The sequence below is a fragment of the Drosophila serrata genome, unplaced genomic scaffold (genome assembly GCF_035046125.1).
Source record: "Drosophila serrata isolate PLE 108 unplaced genomic scaffold, ASM3504612v1 contig_241, whole genome shotgun sequence".
NCBI classification, from domain to species: Eukaryota; Metazoa; Arthropoda; class Insecta; order Diptera; family Drosophilidae; genus Drosophila; species Drosophila serrata.
In genome coordinates, this window is record NW_028257139.1 from 982,939 (window position 1) to 1,008,144 (window position 25,206).

General features: G+C 38.9%; 1 protein-coding gene across 31 annotated transcripts in view; it reads right to left on the minus strand.

Moving 5' to 3' along the window:
* The window catches only part of Dys (Dystrophin), a 149,799-nt gene that overhangs the window by 28,542 nt on the left and 96,051 nt on the right, over window positions 1–25,206 (minus strand). For 29 of the 31 annotated variants that reach the window (XM_086831753.1, XM_086831750.1, XM_086831752.1 and 26 more), the window contains 4 exons: window positions 16,105–16,277; window positions 12,243–12,393; window positions 10,552–10,675; window positions 7,848–8,005 (listed from right to left, as the gene is read on the minus strand). In XM_086831753.1, coding sequence (XP_086687879.1) covers window positions 7,848–8,005; window positions 10,552–10,675; window positions 12,243–12,393; window positions 16,105–16,277 — 606 coding nt within the window. Of the gene's footprint in view, window positions 1–229; window positions 446–7,847; window positions 8,006–10,551; window positions 10,676–12,242; window positions 12,394–16,104; window positions 16,278–25,206 lie in introns of those variants that run through there. The other 2 variants (XM_020958296.2, XM_086831758.1) reach the window with 2 other exon arrangements.

Below are 25,206 nucleotides of genomic sequence, written 5' to 3' on the forward strand. Positions count from 1 at the left end.
ATTTTTGTTTCATTTATACACACACAAAATTGTTGGTGTTATTCTTGTTATAATTCTTTGCTATTGTTGTTGTTATTGTTGGTGTTGCAGCGTTGACGAAAAATTATTATTATAAATTCGACCTTATTACTCTTGTTACTCTCGTTTGTTTTGCTACAAAAAAAAAGTGAAACAATAACACCAAAACAATTTATTTTCTGCAATTTTTCTTTCCGCGGCGTTGGTTTACATTTTGTGTGGAAAGAAGGTGAATATTTTTCGCACTTTAAACACTTTTTTCTTTTGTGGAGGTTACATCCTTGAGTTAGGAATTTTCTTTTTTTTTGTTTTAATTTTTATCGTTGGCAATTATTTAGTTTTATTTTATATCTTTTGGTTTTTTTACCGGCAGATCGCGATCGCGACAAAAAACGCAACCAACTTACGCGCCGCCGCTTTGAAAACTGAAAAGTGAGCCAACAACAAAGCCGGCTGCAGCCACTTTGCACTCAAAATAGCACTCAAAGAACTCACACTGGCACTCACACTCACACTCCCAAAAAAAATGGAACTTGTTCGCTCTCTCTTCGAACTTGTTGCTCGCACTTTGAGTGCTGTTTATGCATTGTTTATGCTACTGCTGTCTTCCCGTGCTTAGCCCTATCCCTCTCTCACACACTCAAACACACACACACACACACACTCTTCGAGGCTCCCACTCATACACTCATTAAGTGGTTGTCTTTTTGAGTGGACCCATCGAGTGGGGCCACTCTCGAGAGTGTTGTTATAATTTTTCAATCTGCCAGATACTTTGCCTTTACCTTCCGCTGTTGGTTTATTTATTGCCCGAGTTTTGGGCTTTATTTCGATACAATTTATAAATGCATTTGAATGCCCTGTTTTTTATCTTCCCGCATATTCGTTTCGTTTGGCTTTGTTTTTGTTTGTTTTGGTTTTATTCGTTTGTTTTTATGGCCTTTTTATTTGATAATTTACACGCATTTCTTGTGCGATTTTTTTCGTTCTCGGAAGCTTTGGGCTCTGAATGAATGGTATTTGTGACTCACAATGAATATGATTGAGAATGTTCAGGGGGAAAAATGAGTAAATAAAGGGTAAATGATTATTCAGAGTCTGCTCATATAAAACAATTCTTTTGGTTTGAATTTATAGTGCAACTGACAGAATTTAAAAGAAAACTAAAGTTTGAATCAGTATTTTACAATTTATGAGTAGAACTATTTTTATTCATTCATTATAGTTGGAAAAACGTAATTGCATGAAATATATTTTTATATGAATAATAGATTTATTTTTTAAATTAAAAATCTATTATTTTCCAAAGTGCATTGTAAAAATAAATATATGTAAATAAATCCCATCCGTAAAATATTCTAAATTATTACATTCTTACTCCGATTTTCCCTCACGTCTGTCAACTCTCTGTTATTTTTTGCCAAGCCAAAAACTCATAAAGAAAACTTCAGAAGAAAAAAAATGTGTTTCCTTGTGTTTTCCTAGCCTAAAAAAGAAATGAAAATAAAAGGAGAAATGCAAAATTGGCAAATAATTTTTCTGTTTTGACCGTCGCGACGCTCACACGTGACAAAGTGTGAAAAATGCCTCCAACTCATAAGCGAGAAAATGCTATTCGGCCTTTGGTGTTTTCCTTTTTCTCTGGGATTGTCTTAAGCCTACACTTGCCACAAAAAGGTGGGAAAAAAAGGATGTGGAAAATCAAATTTATGAACTGCAGACGCGACAGAGAGTGAGAGAGAGAGAGCGAAAAGGCAGACACACTTTTTTGTCTTTGTCTGCGATGTGCAGCCGGAAAAATCTATTTTCGAGCGCATAATTTTCTTTTCCAGTCTGCCACCTTGTAGGGCAGTTTTTCCTCACTCCCTTCCCCAAAATTTATCTTCCGCAAGGCGATTTGTCGTCTGCCAAGGCAAAGAAAAAAGAAATGGAAATTCCGAAAACCAGAGGCCAAAAATGTATCTAGGAAATTGTGAATTTTGCTTTGCATTTGGATTTTCTGAATTTCCGAAAAATCGAAATTGAATGCTCGTCCCTTTAATTGTTTTTTGTGGTCTTGGGATGCATTTTCCTCCCAGTTTCTCAGTTTATCTGTGGCGTTTATTAATGTTGATGAATGGTTGGGAATTTCCCGAGGAAAACACCTAATAATTGGAAATGCTAACAAAAGGAAAGCTAGGCAATGTAAAATGTTTACTTCTCTGAACTTACATTTACATTTCATTAGATGTAGTGGCATTTGTTTAGTAACTACAGAATTCCCCCTTTGGCCACCAGATAAGTTATTGTTTGCCATTTACATTTGCAGATTAAATTGTGTTTACTTCCTCACCATAAAGTTTCTCAATCAGTAAATTGGTAAATGTTTAGTTTGGGTTTTGAAAAATCAGCATGAAAACTATTAGAAAACGTATTTACGTTTTTGTATAAGTTATGTTGTTAAGTTTGTTACAGAAGGCTTATAGACTATACTACACGATTTTTAAACTAAGGATTAATCAGGATATATTGTCTGTTTTTTGTGGGGAAAAAACAAAACTGATGCCATAACAACATGTTCAATGAAAATATTTTCATAGCAATGGTAAATATGTTACTTAATATGCCAGTTGTTACAGCTTGGATCCTTTACCCCCTTTCAATTAATTGGAAAGCAAAGCCAATTAGAGAACTATTTCATGGCATATTGTGGCTCCGGGCAAATATTTACCAAATGTTTGTTTTTACTTATTGCTTTTGCCCCGCCAGCGAGAGAAAAACATACACAGGAAGGAACGGCAAATATTTATGAAATGAAAATCCTCAACGCTACTAGAAGGGTCAAGAGGGTGAAATTGGAAAATGGGAAAAAGTTGACTACCGCACAAAATGGCGCCGTTGGCCAATGGAAAAAAGGGAGCTGGGATATTGACAGGCCAAATGAATTGGCCACATGGTGAGCCACGTTCTGCAGCTGGGTGTGTGTGTGTCTGTGGCAATATAAAGCACAACACGTTTGACAATTATACATTGGTTACATTTCGTGGCATATTTGTGCAGTTGGTGCAAATAACAAAAGCGTGGAGAAAAAGACTAAATGGGAACAAAAATAAAAGGAGGATGCCGCAAAAAGTCAGACGGGCGTGTACTGCAATATGCGGTTGAAACATTGATTGTGGGTGGAAAAGGATCCTTGAACAAACACACACATAGACAGTCAGACAGACAGACAGTCGAGGTATTAACAATAACTTTCAAGCGAGACATTGCATAGTCAAAGCATTTTAGCGCCACAATCAATTGATTTCCCAAGCGGTTGACGAGAGAGATGAAATATATATCTATATGGTCTGAAGGGCCATATTCTTTCCACATCAGAGCCTTTCCTTCTTTTTTTTTGCTCAATTTTTTGTTAGCTTTTAAAGGATTTAATGGTATATAATGGCTTTATATTACGGCCAGAAATTTCAGTATATAAGTCCCTTGTTGGTGGATTACTTTCACACAAAAATGAGGATAACTTCAATTTTAAATTATTTAATCTCCATTAAATTGTATATGAAGCAGTTAAACGATAAAGCCAATATTTTATATATATTTATATAAATGATATATAAAAATCCCTTATGTATTAACACAACTGTATTGTACTTATTTTAATAACCAATATTACCTTAGGCTGCTTATGAAACAAATGTTTTTTTTAGCACATATATTTTATATATTCTTTAAAAAAATTGTATTTTCATATAAGATGAGTATACTCTTTTATTAATTACAGCTTTGATTTTATTTTAAATTTAATAGAGGCAAGTATATTGAACCACTAACATTAAATGTTGCATACTTATGAGGCAGTTTCTCTCTTCCGGTTTTGTTCCCGGCTAACAACAACACAGATGTCTGCGCAAAATGTACAAAATAGTTTTATTAGCTTTTGTTAGTTAGTTACTAGCTGAGTAATCTCTGTTGCTAAATCAAAAAATTTCCATAGATTATATTTCTACTCCGTGTCTCCGTGTCAACCGGGGGCAACTTCGTAAAGTGTGCACATAAATCACAGGCAGGGACACACGCTGCGTATGAGTGATTTATTAAACTGTTTTGTGCCGAAGCGAGAGGGCGAGGAGAGAAACTAAATTGATTTCATTGTGTGTCCTGGCCTGCATAATAAACCAAAACAAACTGCAACGAAAACTTTCAACTTTTACATGGGACATTTTTCAGCTTTTAAGGAGCCAGACAGAGGACAAGGACCAACGTTCAACTCTGGGATGCCATGGTAGCCATGGGAACTCTGGGTGCCCAAGGAGCAGCAGCTGTGCCCGAGTGGTCATAAGGGGTTAAATGAGTTGCCAGTAGTAGTAGTGTCCTGCTTCAATATCGACCACATGTGGTTAAATTATGGCCAAAGCTGACCGCCCTTCACCATTTTCGTGCTATTTTTCCAGCAGTTTTCCGGGAAATCAATGAAACATATTTCAAAGCGTTAAGCAATTGCTTTTTAGCGTTCATTCAGCATGCCATTGCTGACTGTGGACTGTGGATGACCGATTCCCCCACAATTTGTACCCCACAATCCGCATTTTAAGTGGTTCGGGTTCGATACGATTGGATTGGATTCTCTGGAGCGTGTCCCCTATGGGAATTTGGGGAACCAATTCCCCCACTCTCTCGTCGAGTTAACTCAATAAAATTCAGAGTCCAGCATTATTTGCCAAATGAGCCAGAAGTAGTAGTTTTAGGGGCATTGTCTCCCTCGTAATGCTCTGACTTCGTCTCTGAGCAATCCTTTTCATTAGCATGGCACCCAACATTCCACATTTGATTGAGTTTGCGAGCCCCAATGCCAAGGAATGCTGATGGGTGGCGATGCATCATTCCAAAAAGGGGTTTGACGGTGACCCCTGCCCTTACTGTGATGGATGACCCTGCAGGAGGCACACACTGCATTGAGTTCTGGCCAGGCAAGTACCAATCAGAGTTCATTAAGGCCGCAGGCCTGATTGCAAATCCTAGCTGAAGGCAGGATATTCCAACGACTTAAAGTTGCTGCCAGAATTTCCTCACTCACCTGCTGCGAAGCACTTTAATTTCATTATTAATTTTAAAATGTCAGTGTCAGCAGGGAATGCTAAAGTATTTCGATTATTCTCACGGAAAGAAATTACTTATTTGTTTTCTTTGGAGGTGAACTTAAGATCAATAAAGAACTTGATATACAAAATATTTCAGTAAGAAATGGCAGACAGCTATAATTGACATCATGAAGTTTAAAAATAACTGATAATTAAATTGAAAATCTTCAGTTATCTATAAACCCATAATTGAATACATATTTTTCCATCTGCAGTATTGGCATGTATATGTACCATGTGTAATGTGGGCCTGCTGTCAGCGGTTTCCTCAACTTTTTGCTGGCCACGTACGAAGGGGCGTATACGTAACTTGTGGAAAAATGCAATGGCAGGCAGGAAAAAAAAAACAGTTTCCTCTTCCTCCTGCCATGCAAATGAAATTTCCACCCAGAGGAACTTTTTATTCAATTAATAGAAAATTTCTTGGAGTGGTCAATTAACCACATGGCCACTGGGCTGCGGCATAGAATGGGGTTTGGTAAAACGGTTAGCTAAAACTTTGCCTCAGCTATTTGGCGACTTCATTTAACGTGGCCCAAACGGACTTTCATAAAACCATTGCAAAGTTTTCACACCCATCCCTTGGCCTGTCCTGTAATTGTTTTAACGTGCATTTAACTTTGTTCTTTTTTAAACATTCTTTTTTTTATTATTCCCAGCGATCCAGAACTTTCGTGCAAACTTTTTTCTTTATTTTCCATTTTCCCATTTTAATTTATACTTTATTTTACCTTTTTAATGCCTTTCCTTCCTCTGTATTTTTTTTTTACATTGTTAATTTTGTTCAAGTTTTTCTTATCAGAAATTTCCCGTTCCGAAATAAAAAATACATTTTTGTGTAAGCGGAGGGAACAGTATAGCAAAAATAGTTTTTAAAACTTTTTCCATGAAGGTGGTCAAGTTTGTTTACACCGCTTTTAAGGTAATTTTTATGGGAAACTGAACAAAATATTAAATGCACAAAATGTTGAGCACTTTTCAAGGAGTCTGCACTTTTTCGTGGTGTCGAGTGGCATTGAGAGATTATTTTCTAAGCGATTTGCGCTGCAAATTGAATTGATTGCTTGGGCAAACGAATTTTGTTTAAGGATCCTTTGGAAAAGCGGCAAACTGGTAGAGTGAAAAGTGTAAAGCTTTTTGTTGAAGAATATATATTTATTTTTGGATTTAAGCGGTTTACCCTAACTAGGCCATCGACACCATCAAATATACATAAATATTTGCAGCTTTTTCCTATTGAACCATCAACAAGGGGGTCAACATTTTGCATTTTTTGATTTGATCTGTCTGAAAAATGCTAAATTTGACCCAGTAAAATTGTTAAATCGTTCCCTAATGTGAAATTTGTCAGTAAAACAAAAAGGCACAGGCATTAAAACCAGAAGGAAAATATACATAAAGGATTATTATTTGTGAATAATCTTGTTTATGATTTATCTGGTTCATGATATGTGCTTTTGTGTGTTGTGATTTTAGCAGTTTGTTTAAATTTAGATATTATTCTTTACAGCTTTTAAATGCTTATTCTTTGTGGTTAGTTTTTAAATAGTGCTATTATTTAATTAGATTTTTATGCTAAACCTTTCTCATGATAAAATGACTTAAAGGATCGGACTTGGTATTACTACTTATAATAGCTTTGTTCCAATATTTTTATAACTTTTACTTGTACTTATAAAATATCCCACAAAAATATTGTGAAATTTGGTCTAATCCCATATTTTAGTAAACACTTTTTATGATGTTTTTCTTGCCTTTTTAAGCCGATGTTTTCTAGCCATTCTGTTCTGGCATTGTTTTCCTCGATACAGTTTTCCCGCTTTACTACATTCGCTCAACTTGGTCGCATTGATTTTCGGTCGAATGGTCGCGAAGAGAACGCCACATAAGGACTCTGACACACACCTACAACACAAGCATACACTCGCACAACAAACACACACACAAAATACAGACGAGTTTCGCATACAATATGTGCACTTTATGCGCTTTGATATTTTATACATTTTTGTGCGGCCCACTCAGTGAGTTGTTTTTGCTTTGGTCCGCAATGGTGGCCCCATGTTGTATCCATTGTTTGCACAGTCTGTGTGACATTTTTATGCCATCAAACATTGTTGCATCGAATTTACGGTGCGTATGAGTAACGACGACGAGAGGCAGTAGCAGCAGACATCAGAAATAACCCCCTTTCGAAACATTTGTGGTAGAATATATTATGTTGTTGCCTTGTGACAGACTGAAGCCCGAACGACAGGCGTCATAAAAAACACACTTGCATTTATTAGCACTGCCCCTCCCCCCCACAAACTCACAAAAAAAGAAACAAAAAATAAGACACGAAAAAAAAAAAATGTATCCAGAACGGGCGAAACTTGTGTTTTCTTTTTTTCCACATTGTGGCCAGAGAAAATGTAATTGAATAAAGTATTTTTCACATTCGGTTGGGCCGTGGAAAAATGTGTGTGTGGGGAATGCGAAATAAATTCAGGATTCCGAAATAAATTCAAGAGTTCAGCCAAGTAGTTTTTGGCATTTTCACGCCCAAACTCTCTGCGATTCGCTCCTCTCCAAATAATGCGATTTAACGAGCAGTTGTAAAAGCAAATTGCTCTTGCCCTCGGAACATTTCCATAATCCCCCACTCAAATTATGAATGAAAATGTCACGAAAATGATGAGGAAAAGTTGAGAATCTCGAAATCTGACTTACCGTCATGTACTCATCCAGGCGATGCTTCCAATTGTCAGATCTATCGATTAGATTGTTCCACTGCTCGGAAAGTTTTCCCACCTCCCGCCGGATGCTGCGTGTTAGCTCCCGGCTCTGCTCCTCGGCGGACATGTAACGCGACTCGGAATCATGGTTGGCTAAAAAGAACGAAAGATTATAATGATAAGAGAGCGCTGTGCAAAAATATGAAAATCAACTCGAGTCGAAGACAAAGTTCTGCAAAAACAAAGTACAATTGCTCTGCCATTAAATTGGGGGAGGATGCTGTCTCACGTGCCGGAGTTTATGAATTAGAGATGATATTATGGCTCTTAATGCCCAGCCAGGTCGATGATTCTTCTCCTCAGGCAGCCTTGATTATGCTGATTGCAGGCTACGATTAAGTTTGCAATAAAATAATCCCACGGACAGGTAAGCTCTGGGGAGAAGTCCAAGCTGAAGCTCAAAGTTGAGTGAAAACAAAGGGAAACTCTAATTTGGCCACCGGGGTAATCAATTAGCCAGGCTTTAACTCGCTACTCGAGTCCCAAGGTAAATTCAATAAATATCAATGTCTTTAAGCCATCGATTAGCTGCGATGAGACTCTAGGATACTTTTCTCTCGCTTCTCTGTGGCAATAACAATGATGGCAGATGAAAGGCAGAGGGAAGATCGAAAAGGAAAAGTGTCAGGAAATTTGAAAGACAAACTGAGGCGCTCTTGCGGCAAAGGGAAATGCAATAGGAGACGGAGACTCACCAACTGACTGACAGACGAGTGGCAGCTGCTGTTGCTGCTGCTGCTGTAAGCCAACACAGTGACACAAAAAGAACGACAACAGGGCCAACTCCAGCTCAAAGTTGGCTAAATCCGAATTTAATTTAATGCACGGACGGAGACAGCGAGCAACTTTTATGGCCAAAGGAGAGGTTGGACAGCTGGTAATGTGATGCTGAGCAAATATCGAGAGTTGAATACTTTTCCTCCAACTCGGCGCCACCAAGTTTTGTCGTAATATTCAAATTCAATTTAAAGATTGAGTTTATCGCTTTGCATGTTTTCTGCTTTTTGCCCGCCTCACTGACTCGTCGCGGCACGTTGAATGAAACTTTTCGTATTCAATTTTGTATGCACAGAGAAATATTAAAAAAGAAGAAATGATGGGATATTGAAATATGTTCTGAATAGATGCAGGACATTTCTATAAATACTATAAAAAGTTCTGGCAAAAGTTTGATTGATATTTGCATTGAAAACCATGATCCAAAAATGCATTTAAATAAATTTATGGACTCTCTATTGGTGTTTCCGAATTTAATTCAATTATTTCTCTATTTAATTCTTCTATGTCTAAGCTTTAAAGATTAGCCTTCTTTTATTTAATTTCAATAATCATTAAAATTCATTTGAACCGACAGGCGATAGAGTGATTGGTGGACCACAGAATAAACAGCAGAATGGCCAAAATCAAAGGCCAAAAGCGGGTCGAACCAAATCTCTCTCCCGCAGCTGATGGCTGGCACTAATAGCGTACTAATCGTACTAATTGCTCTGGTCTCAATTATCGTCGACGGCTCCACCCACCATTGCCACCCACCGACACTGGATGAGGTCACAAAAAAGAACAAAAAATCCAAAAACAAATCCCCAGCCAGTCACTAACCTCACCCACCGAGCTTCAGCCACACAGCCATTTGCTAAATTGTTAACTACAGTCTAAAAAAAAGAAAGTAGGATGAAAACTAAAGCCAGTTCTCAGGCAGTGTGTGTGTGGTGGTGCAAAATCAATTGGCAATTCTCTGGTTACCCAACAACAGTTGTCTACTTTTAGGCGCTCACGTACCAAACTCGTATCCTTCGGCTCTGTGTGTATTTGTGTTCGTGTGCGGTTTTTGAGCTTGCTAAGCTTTTGTAAAATAGTTAAAGCAAATTCTTACATGTTAGTTTTCATTGATTCGTGAGAGATATTCGACAGTAAGTTCAATCAATTGTGAAATCCTCAAGGGAATGTAGTGTACAGGAAGATGGGGATATTGAAATGAAAAAGGCTCTGGCTGAATTCTATTGAGAATCATTTAATATGAAATAGGATTTGCTAAAATCTACTATTCGAGAAGGTATTATGAAAATTTTTAGGTGTTCAGCAAAGGAATATGTTTGGCTTTTCAACCGAAAGTAAAAGAAACATTTGTTAATTAAAAGAAGATTACAGGAAGAAGAAACTTTTATACTAAGCTGAATAAAATTCTGTAATTGGTTACCACTTTAAAATAGTACGAAATTCTTTTCAAAATGATTCCAAATGTATATTAAATCATTCTTTTTGTATAGAGGAAAATGTTGTAGTATAGTTTTGTTTGCATTTTGAAGGGAGTTCCATAGCAAGACACCTTATTAAAATGAAGTTAAAATCAACAGCTTTAAAAATCTTTATAAAAGGAGGACAAAAAAGAGTGTGTCTACTAACCCTATAACTATCACATTATGTGAGGATTCTCCATCATTGCTTTAACAGTTTATAGATCATGATTTTCTACCCAAAACGCTGAAACCCCGAAAAAAATCCAATTTGAGTTTCTGGCCAAAGGACACTTCGTGGAGAACCTTTTTGTGGTCCACTTAATGGGCAGTTTAGTGGGGCGACTTTTTAGTGTGTGGTGCCGTTGTGGTGACTGTGGCGGTGGTCATAAAAATAAAACTTACCCTCCGTATCGCTAGTATCCGAGACGGCGGCTTCGTTGGCAATGTACTGACGACCGCTCGTTAAATTGCTCTCGACAATTGGCCGCTTATCCTCCAATTGGCGGCGAAAGGCTTTATGATCGTCCTGCAAGTGGAAAGGCAATGAATGCAATACATGAATCAACGAATGGCTCGACTGGCTCTACAAAAATAAATATATATGTAACGAAACGAAACGAAATGGTGGATATTTTCGGGGCAATGATATTTGCCAGGACCATCAAAAATATAGTTCAAGTGGTCAGGGCCCATAAACTATCAAGGGGAATGGCATCCTCTGCAGCTCGTGGCAATAAATTCTCGTGTTTAATGCATTTAGTTTTGGGAGAATAACAAAATGCAACAATATAAAACTCTGGTCCAGGATCTGTGCTGTGGCCCTTGGAATCCTTCGTTCGCCGGCAAATAAAATCTTCAAGCCGAAATGTAAATGTTCGGCAGACCGTAACTTAGTGGCAGGCAATAGATTTATACAGTGTGCCCCCTGCTGGTCCCCCTTTTCACCAGCTTTATTCCCAGCCTCCTTCTCTCAGCGGGGTGAAAGTTGACTCATTTTTTTCCAGCTGCTTCTCCGCTTTCTTTTCCTGGTCCTGGTCCCGGTTCCTCTAAGTGGGGGCAAGTGAAATTCAAGTGGCTCATGCTGTGTTAGACAGTGTTTCCCCATTCCGAAAGAGGTCTGCCTGCCCGCCTGGATTTGGTTCTCCACTTTTTTCCTTGGATTTCCCCCAACTACCTCTTGTTCCCTTCCGTTCCTGGCAGGTTCCTAAGTGATTCTTCCCCATGTGAGGGCAATGTGAGTGTGATTCGTGTGTGGTTCGTGTTTTTGACATAACAAGCATCATTTAACAATTATTTAAGAATTCCATGCTCAACTGTGGGCGTGGTCGAATCCGCAATTTGGTCAAGATGAATCCGTTCAATAGAGAAGGTCCTATGGCTACTTAGGCGAAAGTTTCGAAACTAAACTCAGGTTTGTATTGCAGACCATTAAATACATTTTTGTTGAGGGTTCAGTAACCCAAGCCAATTGAAATTTATGGGTTTTGCGAGGCTAAGAAAAGGAAACAAGAAGGAAATATTCTAGGACAAGTTTAAGTTTCCTTAATAAACACGAGAATCTAAAATCAAAGTTACAAACATAACGCATTAAATGATATGTTAAATAAAAACATCTAGTATTCGGACAAGTTAAGCCACAAAGAAACTGACATGAAAATATTAAGCTTCATTAGACTGCAAATGTAATTGGGGAAAATTGCAAAATAATTGCCTGGCTTCCTAGTTCAATTGCCATTAAACGATCAATACACAATTGCAAATTGATTGGAATGCACATTAAAATAGCCTACACTTTGGGTTTATTATTTAATTATGCACAAAGCTATATTTGTTTAAATTATGCAACCAAAAGTGGCAGCTATCCAAGCCACTTTTGGCATCATTAAGCCCCCTGGAAACGGGTCAAGAGACCATGCAAAAACCAGAATTTCCACACAATTAGTTGGCAACAAATTGAGGTGCTGCCCCCGGGGGAGCTTCAACGCTCAAAAATAAGGTTAAAATTGGGTCGTTGACAAAAAAGAAGAAAAAGTGGGAAATGGAAAAAGGTTGAGTGACCCAAAAAATATAATAAAGAATGAATGAAAACTTACCAACTGCTTTTGCAAACTGGCAGCATCTCCTCGCACAGGACCTAGGCCCAAGGTGCTCAGTTCGGTGTCCTTGCGGATAACCCATTCGGTGAGTTCGCGGAGCGACAAGAGCAGGGCATTCCAGTGCTCCGAATTGGACTCCAGACGATTCCTGTGGCAAAAAACAAAACCAAAATATAAATTAGGAAATACGACAAGAAAATACTTAATATTAAATGTTATAATAATATTAATTTTAACCACAAACATTACATTACTTTTAATCTCTGAAAAGTTGTAAAAAAAATATTTAATTTTGCTTTAAAAGTATGACAGAGCCCCTTTCCTTTCCGCAGTGCACAAGAAAAAGTGCTGTAATAATATTAAATTTAATTTGCACTTTAGAGCAGACAGGGAAGCATCTGTGCTGATTGCACCCACAAAATGTCAGCGACAATTTGTCTATTTCCTTGTGTTTCCGCACCGCCTTCCGGCGCCTGCCGTCCTCCTTTTCGGGATTGCTTGGTATCCTTCTGCCTCAAACACAAATTTCCTCCTTAAGTGAGGTCTATTAAAGTGTCCTGTTTTGGCATTTGGCCGAGGGCAGAGCGAAAGCCAGGGCGGCAGACACAAATGGGGCTCTGGTCTGGCCTGGTCTATGCTAAAATTCAGCTGTCGCTGTAATTGTGAAATGCCATGACATTTTATTCACATTTTATTTGGACGTGGGGAAGGGGGAGCTGAAAGGCGGACATTGAGGACACCGCCTTGTCCTGGCATATTTGGGTGCTGGCTGCATTGTGCTCCGGGAGAGTGAAAAGCGGCAAAAATAACACAGAGAAAAATCTGAAAAATCTCCAGCTCCGCGACCCGGTAATAACAATAGTCACTGCCTCATTGTCATCTCATTTTTCCCCTATTTTCCTCGTTTTCTCGTGATTTTCTTCTTTTTCGGTCTGCCTTGTCCTTTTGTCCGTTTATCTTTGGCGAATTCCTTTGCCCGTGCTCATTTCATTTCTTTATTATTGCTGCTCTGGTTTTGCTTATAATTAAGGCTTGGCTCTAGCACCTCTCTCATCATCATCATCAACATCATCGTTGGCCTTTTTGCCGGGAAAACTCTGCCGCTTGCCGCACACTTTCGCTTTTCCTCATGCAAATAATAAAAGGAAATAACTTGAGATGGACAAGACAAGGGGATTTTTCTACAAATTTCAGCCTCATTGTTGTTTTTTACCCCAAATTTCCCTTTCTGTTTCTGACTAAGCTTCTGACACTTATTGACGGGGGACAAGCAAATTGATTAAGAAATTTATATGGATAAAGGTTTCTAAAGGGTCATCGGATATTATTGTAGTTAAAGTTTAATTGAAAAAGGCATTTTTTTTTAGCACAGAATGGCATAATATTATGTATAACAACATCATTTTCCCTTTAATAAATTTATATAAAGTCTAATGAATTACTTTGATTCACACAAATCTTCAAAATTTTAATAGAAATTACATGATCTGATTCCAACCCATTTAAGTTCAATTAAAGTGCTTTTCATTCTCCCAATGATTGATCGTTGTCGTGCTTTCATATCTATCATTTCTATATCATTGTTCTACCGCAAAAAAAAAACCGATTTAATCATATTTTTTCAACCCTCCAAAAACCGGACTTAAAGCGAAAGGGAATCCGTGGAACAGATACGGGTTCATCAATCTTCCCCCACAGACAGACACAAGCATCCCAATTGACGGAGGTTTGAGGAGGAAAAAAACCGATTCCGGATCCGGCACACCTGTAGAGATGCCACACACAAAAAGTTTGCACAGTTCAAAGAGCCGGGAAAACTTTGCACATAAAATGAACCAAAGCCAAAAAGTGCCGCGGCTAATACAAGCAAACGGCGAACAATGGCCAAAAGCAAATAGACGGAGCAGAGCGGAGTGGAACTGCGATGGCCAAATGACGGCGACCACGGCGAAACTTTTCAAGTGCTGGTCCAAAATATTTCATAGGAATTTATAAGCCAACAGCAAGTCAGTCAGCGCAACGCAAACAACGAAGTCCAGACAGCGTCAAGGAAGGTGGTGGTTCCACCCAACAAACAACAAAGGAAGTACCTCAAGTTTGGCCAACGGAAATGGGCCGCCAGAGCGCTGGAACAATGAGGCCTAAAAGCCCAGATACGGTTGGGGTTAACCACATCTGAGGTGTCAATCGTCAAGCTGTCTGCTTTTGTCTAATTGAAAAGCTCTTGAGTGAAATGTAAGGTAAACCAGAAAAGGACTGGCCTGAAGGGTAAAAGCTAAATTTTGGAAGGATGATAAACCAGTACAAAGGTTCAGTTAAATAATATAGATATATGTATTAATTACAGAAGATTTTACTCTCTTATTATTTATCAAATGTACCTATAAGTTGAAGCCCCCTTTTACAAAATTGGTCTTTCTACAAGGATTCGTTCTGTCAGCTTTAATGATTTTAACTGCTGCACAAGTTGCTATTGTTATTCAATTAAACTTGCTAACTCTAATTACAAACAAATAATAAACATAATAAATAATATATTCTCCTGCATACCAAGAATAAATATAAAATAACCTAATTTTCTATCATTTTTAACTATAACCGTAGATCGTATTTACTTTTATAGACGCTTTGATGAACAAACAATACAAACGATTGAAAACGCGTCTGGAATTATCAGCGAATTAACGTTGCCTACTTTTTGGGGCGCAGCATCACGTATACGCCCGTGTGGCCACGGTCATTGGATAATTGCCATTTATATTCATTATGCGATCTCGCCGGCTCCTCATTCAGCGCATTGCTGTGTGTCACCACCATCATCATTATTCATTTTGGCCCAGTTTGGCCAGTTTCCCCCCAGTTCCCCCGGCTCCACCTTCCTCCTCCTCCTCTTGTAAACACGCAGCCGGTCTTTCGACTTTCATCATCGGCAGCATCAATATCAACAAGCGTCCAATATTTGTATGCTCTGGCCAAGCTTTTATTTATGAAATGGGGAAAATTACAAGCCCAAAAAGAAAAACAAAGGGAAAAAAGGACAGGAGGAGGACGAAGGACCATGGATACTGGGGCAGTGTTTGCCAGTCGATTTCATCAATGACACAGTGTCCGTGGACCATGGAGCTCTCTCTCTCGGCTCTTCACTCGCTTTTTCCATCACTTTTCACGCGTTTCGTTTCGTTTTTAATATTGATTTTCAGTTCGACGCGAGGCTTTGTCAGCCGTAAAGTGTCACAGGCGCCACGCTCTTCATCTCCTCGCAGCTCGACAGCGCACTTTTCCTGCCGTCGTTGTTTTTCCCATTTTCATCAGGACAAAGTTGCTTAACCCGCTGCACAAAAGGCAAAAGTGTGTGGGGGGGAATCACTTGTTTTCAGCTTGTTTAACATTGTCTCTGTATTGCTCTTTTTTCCCCCGTGCAGGGCTTAACGTCGTTTAATTAACACTTTAAGTAGTTTAAGGGAGAGTAAGTCCTGTCTGAGAGGTTTTACTGCAGTTTGGCTTAGATTCGGCATCATTCATCATACGCCCTGTTGACGGTTTAACAACACCCCCGGGGCTAGGGCACACTTTACACAGACCCCTCACGTGCCATGCCCGTTTAAGCACTGGAGCCAAAAAAAAGGAAAGAACGAAAAATGCATGAAGCTACTTTAATTCTATTCAGCAGATTTCAAGCATCCTCCGACCACAGGAACTCCACCTTCCTCGGCAAACATTGCAGACCGACAACAAAAACCAGAACAGAAATACTTCTACCCACAGCCACGGCCCCAAACAATCCCAGCAGGTAACCAGGAGGCGTTGGGGAGTGGATGAAAAAAAAGCTATAGGAAAACAAGAAGCCGAAAGCACTTACCTGATTGCAATACTTTTCGATTTTAAATTATTCCAACGTTGATTCATTTCATCGAGGCGACGCTGCAGCATAACCGCATCCTCTTGCGAGGTGAGCGAACCCAAAAGTTTGCGGCCTGTGCCATCGAGACGATCGTAAACCACGCGATGGGTTTCAATTTCCGATTGTAGGTCCTGCAAAAGAGCGGAAAAAAGGTGGGAAAAATTGTGAATTGAGAACACGAGGCGACTGGCTTGTTACGAGGGGAAAATGCTAATAAATTTGTGTGCTTGTAGTTGGAATTCATTTATAAAGCCGGCCAAATTGGTGTTTGGAGGGGAAAAACTGGAACACTGACTCTTAATAGGGGATTTTTCCACCGGGTCGTGGGAGCCTTGTCCAGCGGAGTGACAACTCTGAAAGCTCTCCACCTGGCCAATTATTAACCGCATCTGTACTAGCTGTTTTTGTGGCCACGCCAACCCATCAAGGCTGTCATATATTCTGTGCTTTCTCGGCATTTTCCCCCCAGAGATCCTGTCGCATGTCACAGGTATGGTGTTTGTCTCTTGGACACAAAAAGGGCTTAAAAATGTTGGCTGGTTTTGGTTTCTAGTTTTCTATTTGTTTCAAACTTATTTATACTTTTTTTGATGTTCCTAAACTCGAGCAAAATTTTGTAGTTTGAAAACTTTTAAGTCATACATTCAAATATATATATTAGGATTATTTTAGAAAGCTCTTTAGCTAAATGTGATTTAATGATTTATTTTCCCAAATTTTATACACTCTCCTCGCAGCACTTTTGCTGTTGCTGTCCAGGCATTTATTTAATTGTATTTCAGCTAATTTAATCAATCAATCACTCACAAAATATACCAAATAAACTAATTAAAATTGGAATTAGGCATTGGCCCAGAGCACACATAAAATAATTGAAATGGTATCCGAGAATCAATCCAGCTTCGCCATTTCTACTTTTTCCAGTCAATGTGTGTGGGTGTAGCTACCCCTGTGTGTGTGGTGTGTGTGTGTGTGTGTGTGTGTGATTGTGTGTTTGCTAATTAAACCTTCATTAGGACGCTCGTTGGCTTTTGTTGCAAGTAAACAAAAACAAGAAAATAAAAGGCAAGAAATCCCAGCTAACGACGACGACAACGACGACGAGTTCGTGTGTGCGAAATGAAGCTCCAATTAATTTGGCTTATGCATGTCACACACGCACGCACACCACCACGCATGCACGCACACACCACACACACACATGAGAGTGGGAGGTCGATTCAATTAATGCGCAAAAATTGTTTATACGTCAATAGAGCGGAAATGGCCCAAACAAAAACAAGTCAGAAACTGGAAAGAAAAGGGGCAACGCATAGCGGAAAACACAAGGCATTTTTAATGAGAAGTCCAGGATTTAAGCGGGAATATTAAGGAGTTGGGGGATCGCGACACATGCACCTAAGCCGATTAAATCAATTAAAATGAGAAAATGCCAACGGCAAACGCCGGAAAAGTGCCAGCAAAGCGGCAGTTTCCATCACCAGTGAACGTAACGCATTCCCCTTGGTCATTATCGCACTGCCAGAGGCAGGCATAGTCCCTTCTCACCGAACTAATGCCGCTAATTTGTGCGACGAAAGACCACAATTTCCTGCATGAGGAAAGAGCTCACTCTTCCTCACTTTCCCCTTCTCTTTTAACGCTCATCTCATGGCCTTACCTCTTTATGTGGCATGTGTGTTGGCCAGATGTCCTTTACTCAAAAGTGAATAACGAACTAAACGGCTTCGGGGTTGGCATTAAATACCACAAGCAGGTAAGGCACTAAATTAAGCTTATTAACATGTAAACTTAATTAAGTTCTTACTTTTATCATTTTGTTTTTATTTACTAAAAGGATGATTATGTGGGCTTAATCTTTTGCTGCAATAAAACTTAAACTTCCATTAGATTTATTTCATAAATTATTTTGTTTTCTGCTCAAAAATAAGTCCCTATAGGGTATCAGTGGATGATTTACCATTTAACCTTCCATGCTCTTTGTGGGGTTTATTAATGGCGAATAAAAACGTGGCCATATTCGGGACTTGGTCATAATGGCGGGTGGAAAGGACGACCAAGTGGTAGGATTGTTCGGACCACGACCATTAGCCGGGGGAAAAAAGGCTTCGTGGCTGCCGGCGGACAAATGCAGCCGTAAGCTGCTCTTATGTGCCAGCGGCTATAAATATATGGTTGTGCTTGTCCCCTCTCCAAGTGTGTGTGAGTGTGTATGAGTGTATGAGTGTATGAGTGTATGAGTGTATGAGTGTATGAGTGTATGAGTGTATGAGTGTATGAGTGTATGAGTGTACGAGTGTGCCTTTCCGACGCGCTTTTGTTGCCTCATTTTTCACATTTCCGTTGCTTGTCCTTGCCAAGTCACGACATGGACCAACTAATACATCTACAAGAGCTTACGGGGATCCCACTATAACTTTATATATATTCCCGTACATACTTTTATATAGTAACATATGTATATAGAAAAGTATATGTGTGTGACTGCATTTTCCCTGTTTAAAGCGCCAATTAAGTAAATGCCAAGAACCGGTTGGAGTGACCGAAGCTGATACAGAGAAAGAAAATCAATTTCAATCCTATCATTAAAGTCTATATACATATTTTAAATATGGATTTAAGTACCTGTTAATCAAGATCAAATCTGTGTAAAGCAGCTTTAAGAAACAGTTCAAATTAACCCTTTTCCCATTATATATTTAATAGATTCCCCAGACTTCGTTTTTCCTTGTGTTTATGTAATGAAAAATGCACTAGGAGGCCGTGGCTAACTTCCTGCCTTTGAATCACAGCTGTAAATAAGGCTTTTATATGACTCTCTGCACATAATTACGCCTCGAATGGGTCAAGTTATAGCAGGACTCATAAAATGCTTGTGACTAAAGTTTAAGTGTCTAAAATGCGCCCAGATTTAAGCAAGAAAATTGATGGAAAATGCGAGTTTAAGGTAAACCACATAAAGTCCTTAAAGGTATTTAATCAAATTCGGAATTCTTTCGAAAAAAAACCTCCATTACTGCGGTAATTCATGCGATTGAACCACTCAGAGAGGCGACTTGCCAAAAATAATTTCCTCTATATAAATTCATAAGGAAAATTATGCGCATCATCTCACACACACGACGTATGATAAAATTTTGGGTGCAGGGTACAAAACAAAAGGAGAAAAAAGCGATGAGACCCACAAGATGTCTGTATGAATTTGAAATCAAATTTTTTGAAAGCAACCAAAAATACCTACGGGTGTTATTTGCTGTTTTTGCTCTTCAGTTTTTTGCTGGCTGTGCTTTGATTGTTCGCTGAGCGAAGGAGACAGGCAATGTAAATAAAATGAAAATGCGTTTATAAGACGCCTCATAAATATATTAGAGGCACATAATAAACACATCAGCAAGTGATGTCGGCGAAACGCCAGTGACGAATGCTCACTTGGCCAGGCAGGGCAGGGTAGGGCAGGGCCAGGACCTCACATCGCATCCTTGTGCCTCACATTCAAGCCCCCGGGAAAACCTGTCAAGTGGTCCTCACAAGGGGCGTTCGAGCATTACTGACAGCCATAACCCCAGTCTCAGTCCCATTCCCATTCCCCATCGGGCGAAACAAAAATGACAACAAATTTAAACAGGGGACCATCTTCCTTATCCTCATCCAGCTGCTGTTGAAACAGCCATTGTAGCATTTTACATATTTTAGCCAGCCCCTGTTAACATCCGTGTAAATCCTTTATGGCCAAAGCTCTGAGCTGAAGTCACAGGATGGGGGAAGTCTGAAGCCTGGAATTCGATTCGGTTGTATCAGGCTGTTTGGCTGCTCCCCACGTTTGCTTATTTATTCGATTATGTTTATTTCTTGTTATATCATTTTGAGCGATGTGTCAGAGCAAATGTTCTATAAACATTTCATTTTTTATTCTTTTTGGTCATGATGGGGGAAGGAATTTATAAAGTGGAGATGAGAGAGAGAGAGGAAAATTCGGTTTCCAGGTCAATGGGAAAACACACAAGTTTTTTCCCCTTTTTCTCTTGAATTTAAGCCAATGATGTGATGAGGGATTACTGGAATTTAAAGTCTATAAGGATATAGTTTTACATTATTGTTTAAAAGATTGCCAGAATCTTAAATATAAGATTTCTTCAAGACCTCTATGTTTAAGTCTAAAAATTGCTTTGCTTTAACCAATGCCTGCCACTTATCCCTCTTCACAAAACTTTAGCTTTTGCTTACTTTGGCAATTTTCTTCAAATATGACCAAGTTCGGAGATGCTTAGAAGAGCCAAAACAAACCAGATACGAGAGTTTGAAACGACCAAAGGATACCCACTAGACTGTATATTTATTTAATAACTATTATTTAAACTTTAAAACATATCAGGAGCCAAAAGTTGTTTACCCAATTTAAGAAGCCATAAGCATGATATTGCTTTGCCTTTTGGCCAGCTCTTTGATTATGTTCACAAAACACACACACACAACCCTTAAACTTTAGAGACTGCTGAGTATATAACAACTAAAAGTTGAGCCATCAAATGCAGACGGAAAATTTTGAAATCAGAAATGCATAAAGCCATGCCAAGGAGAGAATATGAGCTTCAATTTATCCGCATGCAATATTAACTTGGCTGCACTTTGCCTTTGACTTATCTGCAGAGTTTACGCTGCACTGAGCAAATACAGGGGGACTGCGTATAATCAGGTAACAAACCAGGTTAGGAAGCGGTTGGCCAAAGGGGATACGACTCGCAATCAATGTGGCGCCGGTTTTTCCCCCATTTTCCTATGGTTTTTTTGTTTCTTCCTCTGAGCTGCTGACAGCAAATGCCAAGCGGGGGGGAAAATGGTAGGAGAGCGTGACTACACCGAAACCGAAGTTAAATGTCCTGGGTTTCCCTGCCTGGCTATCTCGGCTCTGACCCAACTCCTGTGGCTGCCAACGCTCCAGGTTCAGCTCCACCGGATGTCCTGTGCTGACCATATTATTAGACACCCACATATGCGGGGTGCACTTTTCGGTCTGAGTCTGGTTCTGGGTCTGGTACCAAATCCTCTGCCAGTGCTCTGTGTCAGCTTTAATTCACTTCTGGACACAGAAAGGCAAATATCGTTGACTCTCTCTCCCAATCTTTCTCTCTGACTCGTTTTTTGTATCCTTCACCCACATGGCGCTTATAATCCTTTTCGTCTCTTCCTGGACTCGGTAGGAGGCTCAAGTTTACGGCTTTGGGGGGTTCCCCAAGATCCGGTGTTATTTTTCCCCCATTCCCTGAACAGGTTTTTCTTTGCTTTTTGGTGACCTGAACTGTGTGCTACCTTTATTGTTTCGGGTTCTACTTCGGCTCATTGCTGTTGTTTCTTTTTATGTCAGGCTTTGTATTTCGTATTCAAAGCATCTTTTTCAGCTCGTTATGTGCTTGGGGATCTGTTCTCTTACTCAGCTGTCATCCTTTTTTGCTGTGTGTTTTTTTTTCCTTGAAAGAAAAATGTACAGCATGTGTCAGCTTAAATCAACTTGCTTGATGTTTTCTAACAATTTGCTAATACAATAAATACCATAAACGTTGGCCATGAATTCCATTTACAGAATATTTCATTTTAGTCACTTACTAGTTAGTGTAATAATCATTCTGTTAGATTCTATCATTTTTCTTGTACACATTGTTATTTTTAAGACTGCTCCCTTGATTTTTTCTTCTAACTAATAATTTGCAAAGGTGTTTTTGCAACTGTCCAGCTGGGAACTGATGCTCCTTGCTGAGAATCCTTTGTGGAGCAGGTGTAAAAGGGGAGGCATCTACCTTGTCTCAGTGGTTTTCTTCATTTGGCTTCTATTTCCATCTCGGTCACAGTCTTAGTGCGTGTCAGACTGTTAAGCTGCTATAACAATCGCCTGCCTTTCCCTCCACCTGTTCACTCGCCTCACCTTTGCATATTGTTACTCCTTGTTTTTCCACCTGTCTAGGTGCAGAGGGAGGAAAAAAAATATATATAACAACGACACACAAAAACCTTTTGCCATTATTTCGCGAGCTTTGCACGTACACTCGGCCACCTTTTGGCCTGTCGCAGGGGCATGGGGGTTGGCAGTGGAATTGGTTAGAGCGGCATTGTTTTCCCACAGTTTCCTCGGCTCCCTTTGTGCCCCTTCACTGGCCATTAACCCAAATCCCACGAGTGGCAGTTGTTGTGTGTGTGTGCCTCGCTGACTTTAGCGGAAAGTTCAACGTTCAGTCATAAATAAAAAAATACAAATTCCTTTGCTCGCTTTTTTAAATGCATATTAATCATACGCCATGTTTGCCGCCCCGCATTTCAATTGGCCAAAAGTTGACGTTTCCATTTCCATCTCCGACTCCATCTCCTATTTTTTTTGTTTTAATTTTTAAATATGCACATTTTTCACTGCTATTTATTAATTTAAAATAGTTGCTGCAAATTCCCGCAATTTATGTTAGCAATTCATTAAATGTTATACACATATGCAAATTAAAAGCAGCGTAAAACATATTTTAATTAAGAAATTGTTTGGCGAGCATGAAAAATGTTGCCCAGCTGCTGGTCATAAAATGTGGGGAAAATTCAAGGTCAACGAGTGTAGCAAAAAAAGGGGTTAACACAAGAGGACTCGTAGAATAAATAAATCAAATATTGTACATTATATTCATATTGAAATTAAATAAATAAATATCGAATAACACAAATGTATGAATGTGAATATTTCAATATTGTCAGTAATATTTATTTTACAGGAGCAGTTATTAAATTTGTTTCTTTTTAAACCAAATATATATTAGAAAACTGACTAACAAGTTGAAAGCTTCTTTTTGGCTTTGACAAAGTAAGTGTACTAAAAAAGAGATTAAATTCAGAGAACTCATCTATTAAATAAATAATATATTCAACATTATGTTTATATTGTAATTGTCAGCTATTTATTTTATTGTATAAGTTATAATATTTAGCTTTTTTAACCCCGAATAAATATTTGAAAACTTGTTGATATGCGTTATAGTCATAAAGAGTAACTCAAAAAAGAGTTACAAGCTCCTTTTTGGCTTTGACAAAGTAAGCCTTCTGATTTTCCTCGTCCTTTTCGGTTCTTTTAAACTGTCAACCCTGGCAAACAATGCAAATTCAGTGCGATTTAGATGTGCAAATATGTAAATTGGAATTTTATAGAGAGACAAACGCCCAAGAGCAAGAATTTCGCGGACGCCAAAAAGGGGCTATGTTTGCCAACGAAATTTGCTCGCCACGTTGGCGAATATTTAGCAGGACTAACAAAGGATGCCCCACACACACACACAGGACTCACAGTTGGCACATTGGCCAAGTTGGCAAGTTTACCATGCAAAGCTGGCAACAAAAATAAAGCCAAAACTGCATATGTTGCGAATCAACGACGGAAGTGAAGTCAAAAAACTTGCTGCGCCAAATGAAATGACATTTGCATTGAGCATTTCAAGTGTCCAAATTGTGTCTAAAGAAATTGCAGTTGGGTTTTTTCTTGCCTTTTTGCCAGCAGCTAAAAAATAACGTTCATTAAAATTCATAAAGGAAAAGTAAAGTAAAAGCAAAGAACTCGCGAAAACAAGTACATGGAAAATGTACAGAGAATCGCAAACGAAAGCGCGGGAAATAAAATGAAATAAAATTTACGTAAACAAAATTTCTGTGGCAGCGTTATAATTGCGCAACTGTGGCGCATCCTTCCCAGCCTCAGCCAGGATAATAAAATTCCGCCAAGACATGACTTAACCAAAAAAAACAAAAAAAGAAAGTAAACCAACCAAAACGAAAAAAAAGAAGTAAAAATAATTGAGAAATTCTTGTTGCGGGCGTTGGGCCAAATGTGCAAATTGCTCGGCACATATCCTGGCTTCGAGGCTGCGCCAGCATAAATATTTGTGTCTTTTATTTTGGAGACAGAAATCCCACATATGCGAATATCTGTTCGTAATCCTCAGCAAATTAGGATTTAATGAATGTTATTCCGCGACTTTTCTCTTAGTACGAAGCACTTCCAGTTTTGAACAGCTGAATTCAATTGTAACGCAACATTTTTAAGTATCTGAAAATGACAAAAGCAATCCTTGAAAGGATTCTTTCTTTATTGTCATTCAACAAATCTCTTAATTTGAAATTTATTTACAAATTATTTATATTTTTTTTCCTTTTAGATGTATACTTTATAAATAGAACAATTATATAAATCACTTTCTTTAAATACCATTTGAATATACCCTTGCAGGGTATTATAATTTCGGAAGCTTACAACGAATAAGATATTTCCAATCATATATAAAATAAACATATTTTAGATTCTATAAATGAATAAGTAAGCATTCAAATTGCTTTCTTAAATATAACTTAATATGTCTTTCTGCTTACAACTACAATTATTGAACTAAAAAACCATAATAAAACCTTAAAAATATATATATCTTTTCCTTTTTTACTTATTCCTGCTAAACAGAACCCCAATGCTATAGAACTTAACCCCAACTTGCCCTCAAACATTTCAGATATCTGGTGACACTGTTGGCCCCCGAATAAGTAAGCACCAAAAACTGCACAGACAGCAAGTTTAATTTGTTTATTAAAACTTAAACGAGCTTTGTGTGCTCGGCGGCCTGAATGGGGTGGCAAAAGGCGTTTGGCAGGATTTCTAACAGGAGCAGGACCAGGAGCAGGAGCAGGAGCAGGAGCAGGAGCAGGAGTGACTGGAGGCAACTGGAAGGATTCGTCTCGAGTTAGTTGGCCTGGTAAGCTCATCATCAGCAGCATCCCAATCCGACGACGACGACGACACTTTTTAAACTACTTAAACTTTGTGAGGTGCTGGGTCGGGTCTTATTCCCTCATTCGGGTATTACCCTTTAGTCCCCCCGTCTGGGCTTGTTTTGACCTATGTAAACTGAAACTCATATGGTGCGACGGTGTCTCTCTGCCTCAGCATTTAACCAGCTGGGCTTGTGTTTCTGTCTCTTTATAGTATTTTTTTTCCTCTTTTTTCTGGGCTCAGCAACGTGAAAGTTTGCACACGATGACGAGATCAGCTGGGGA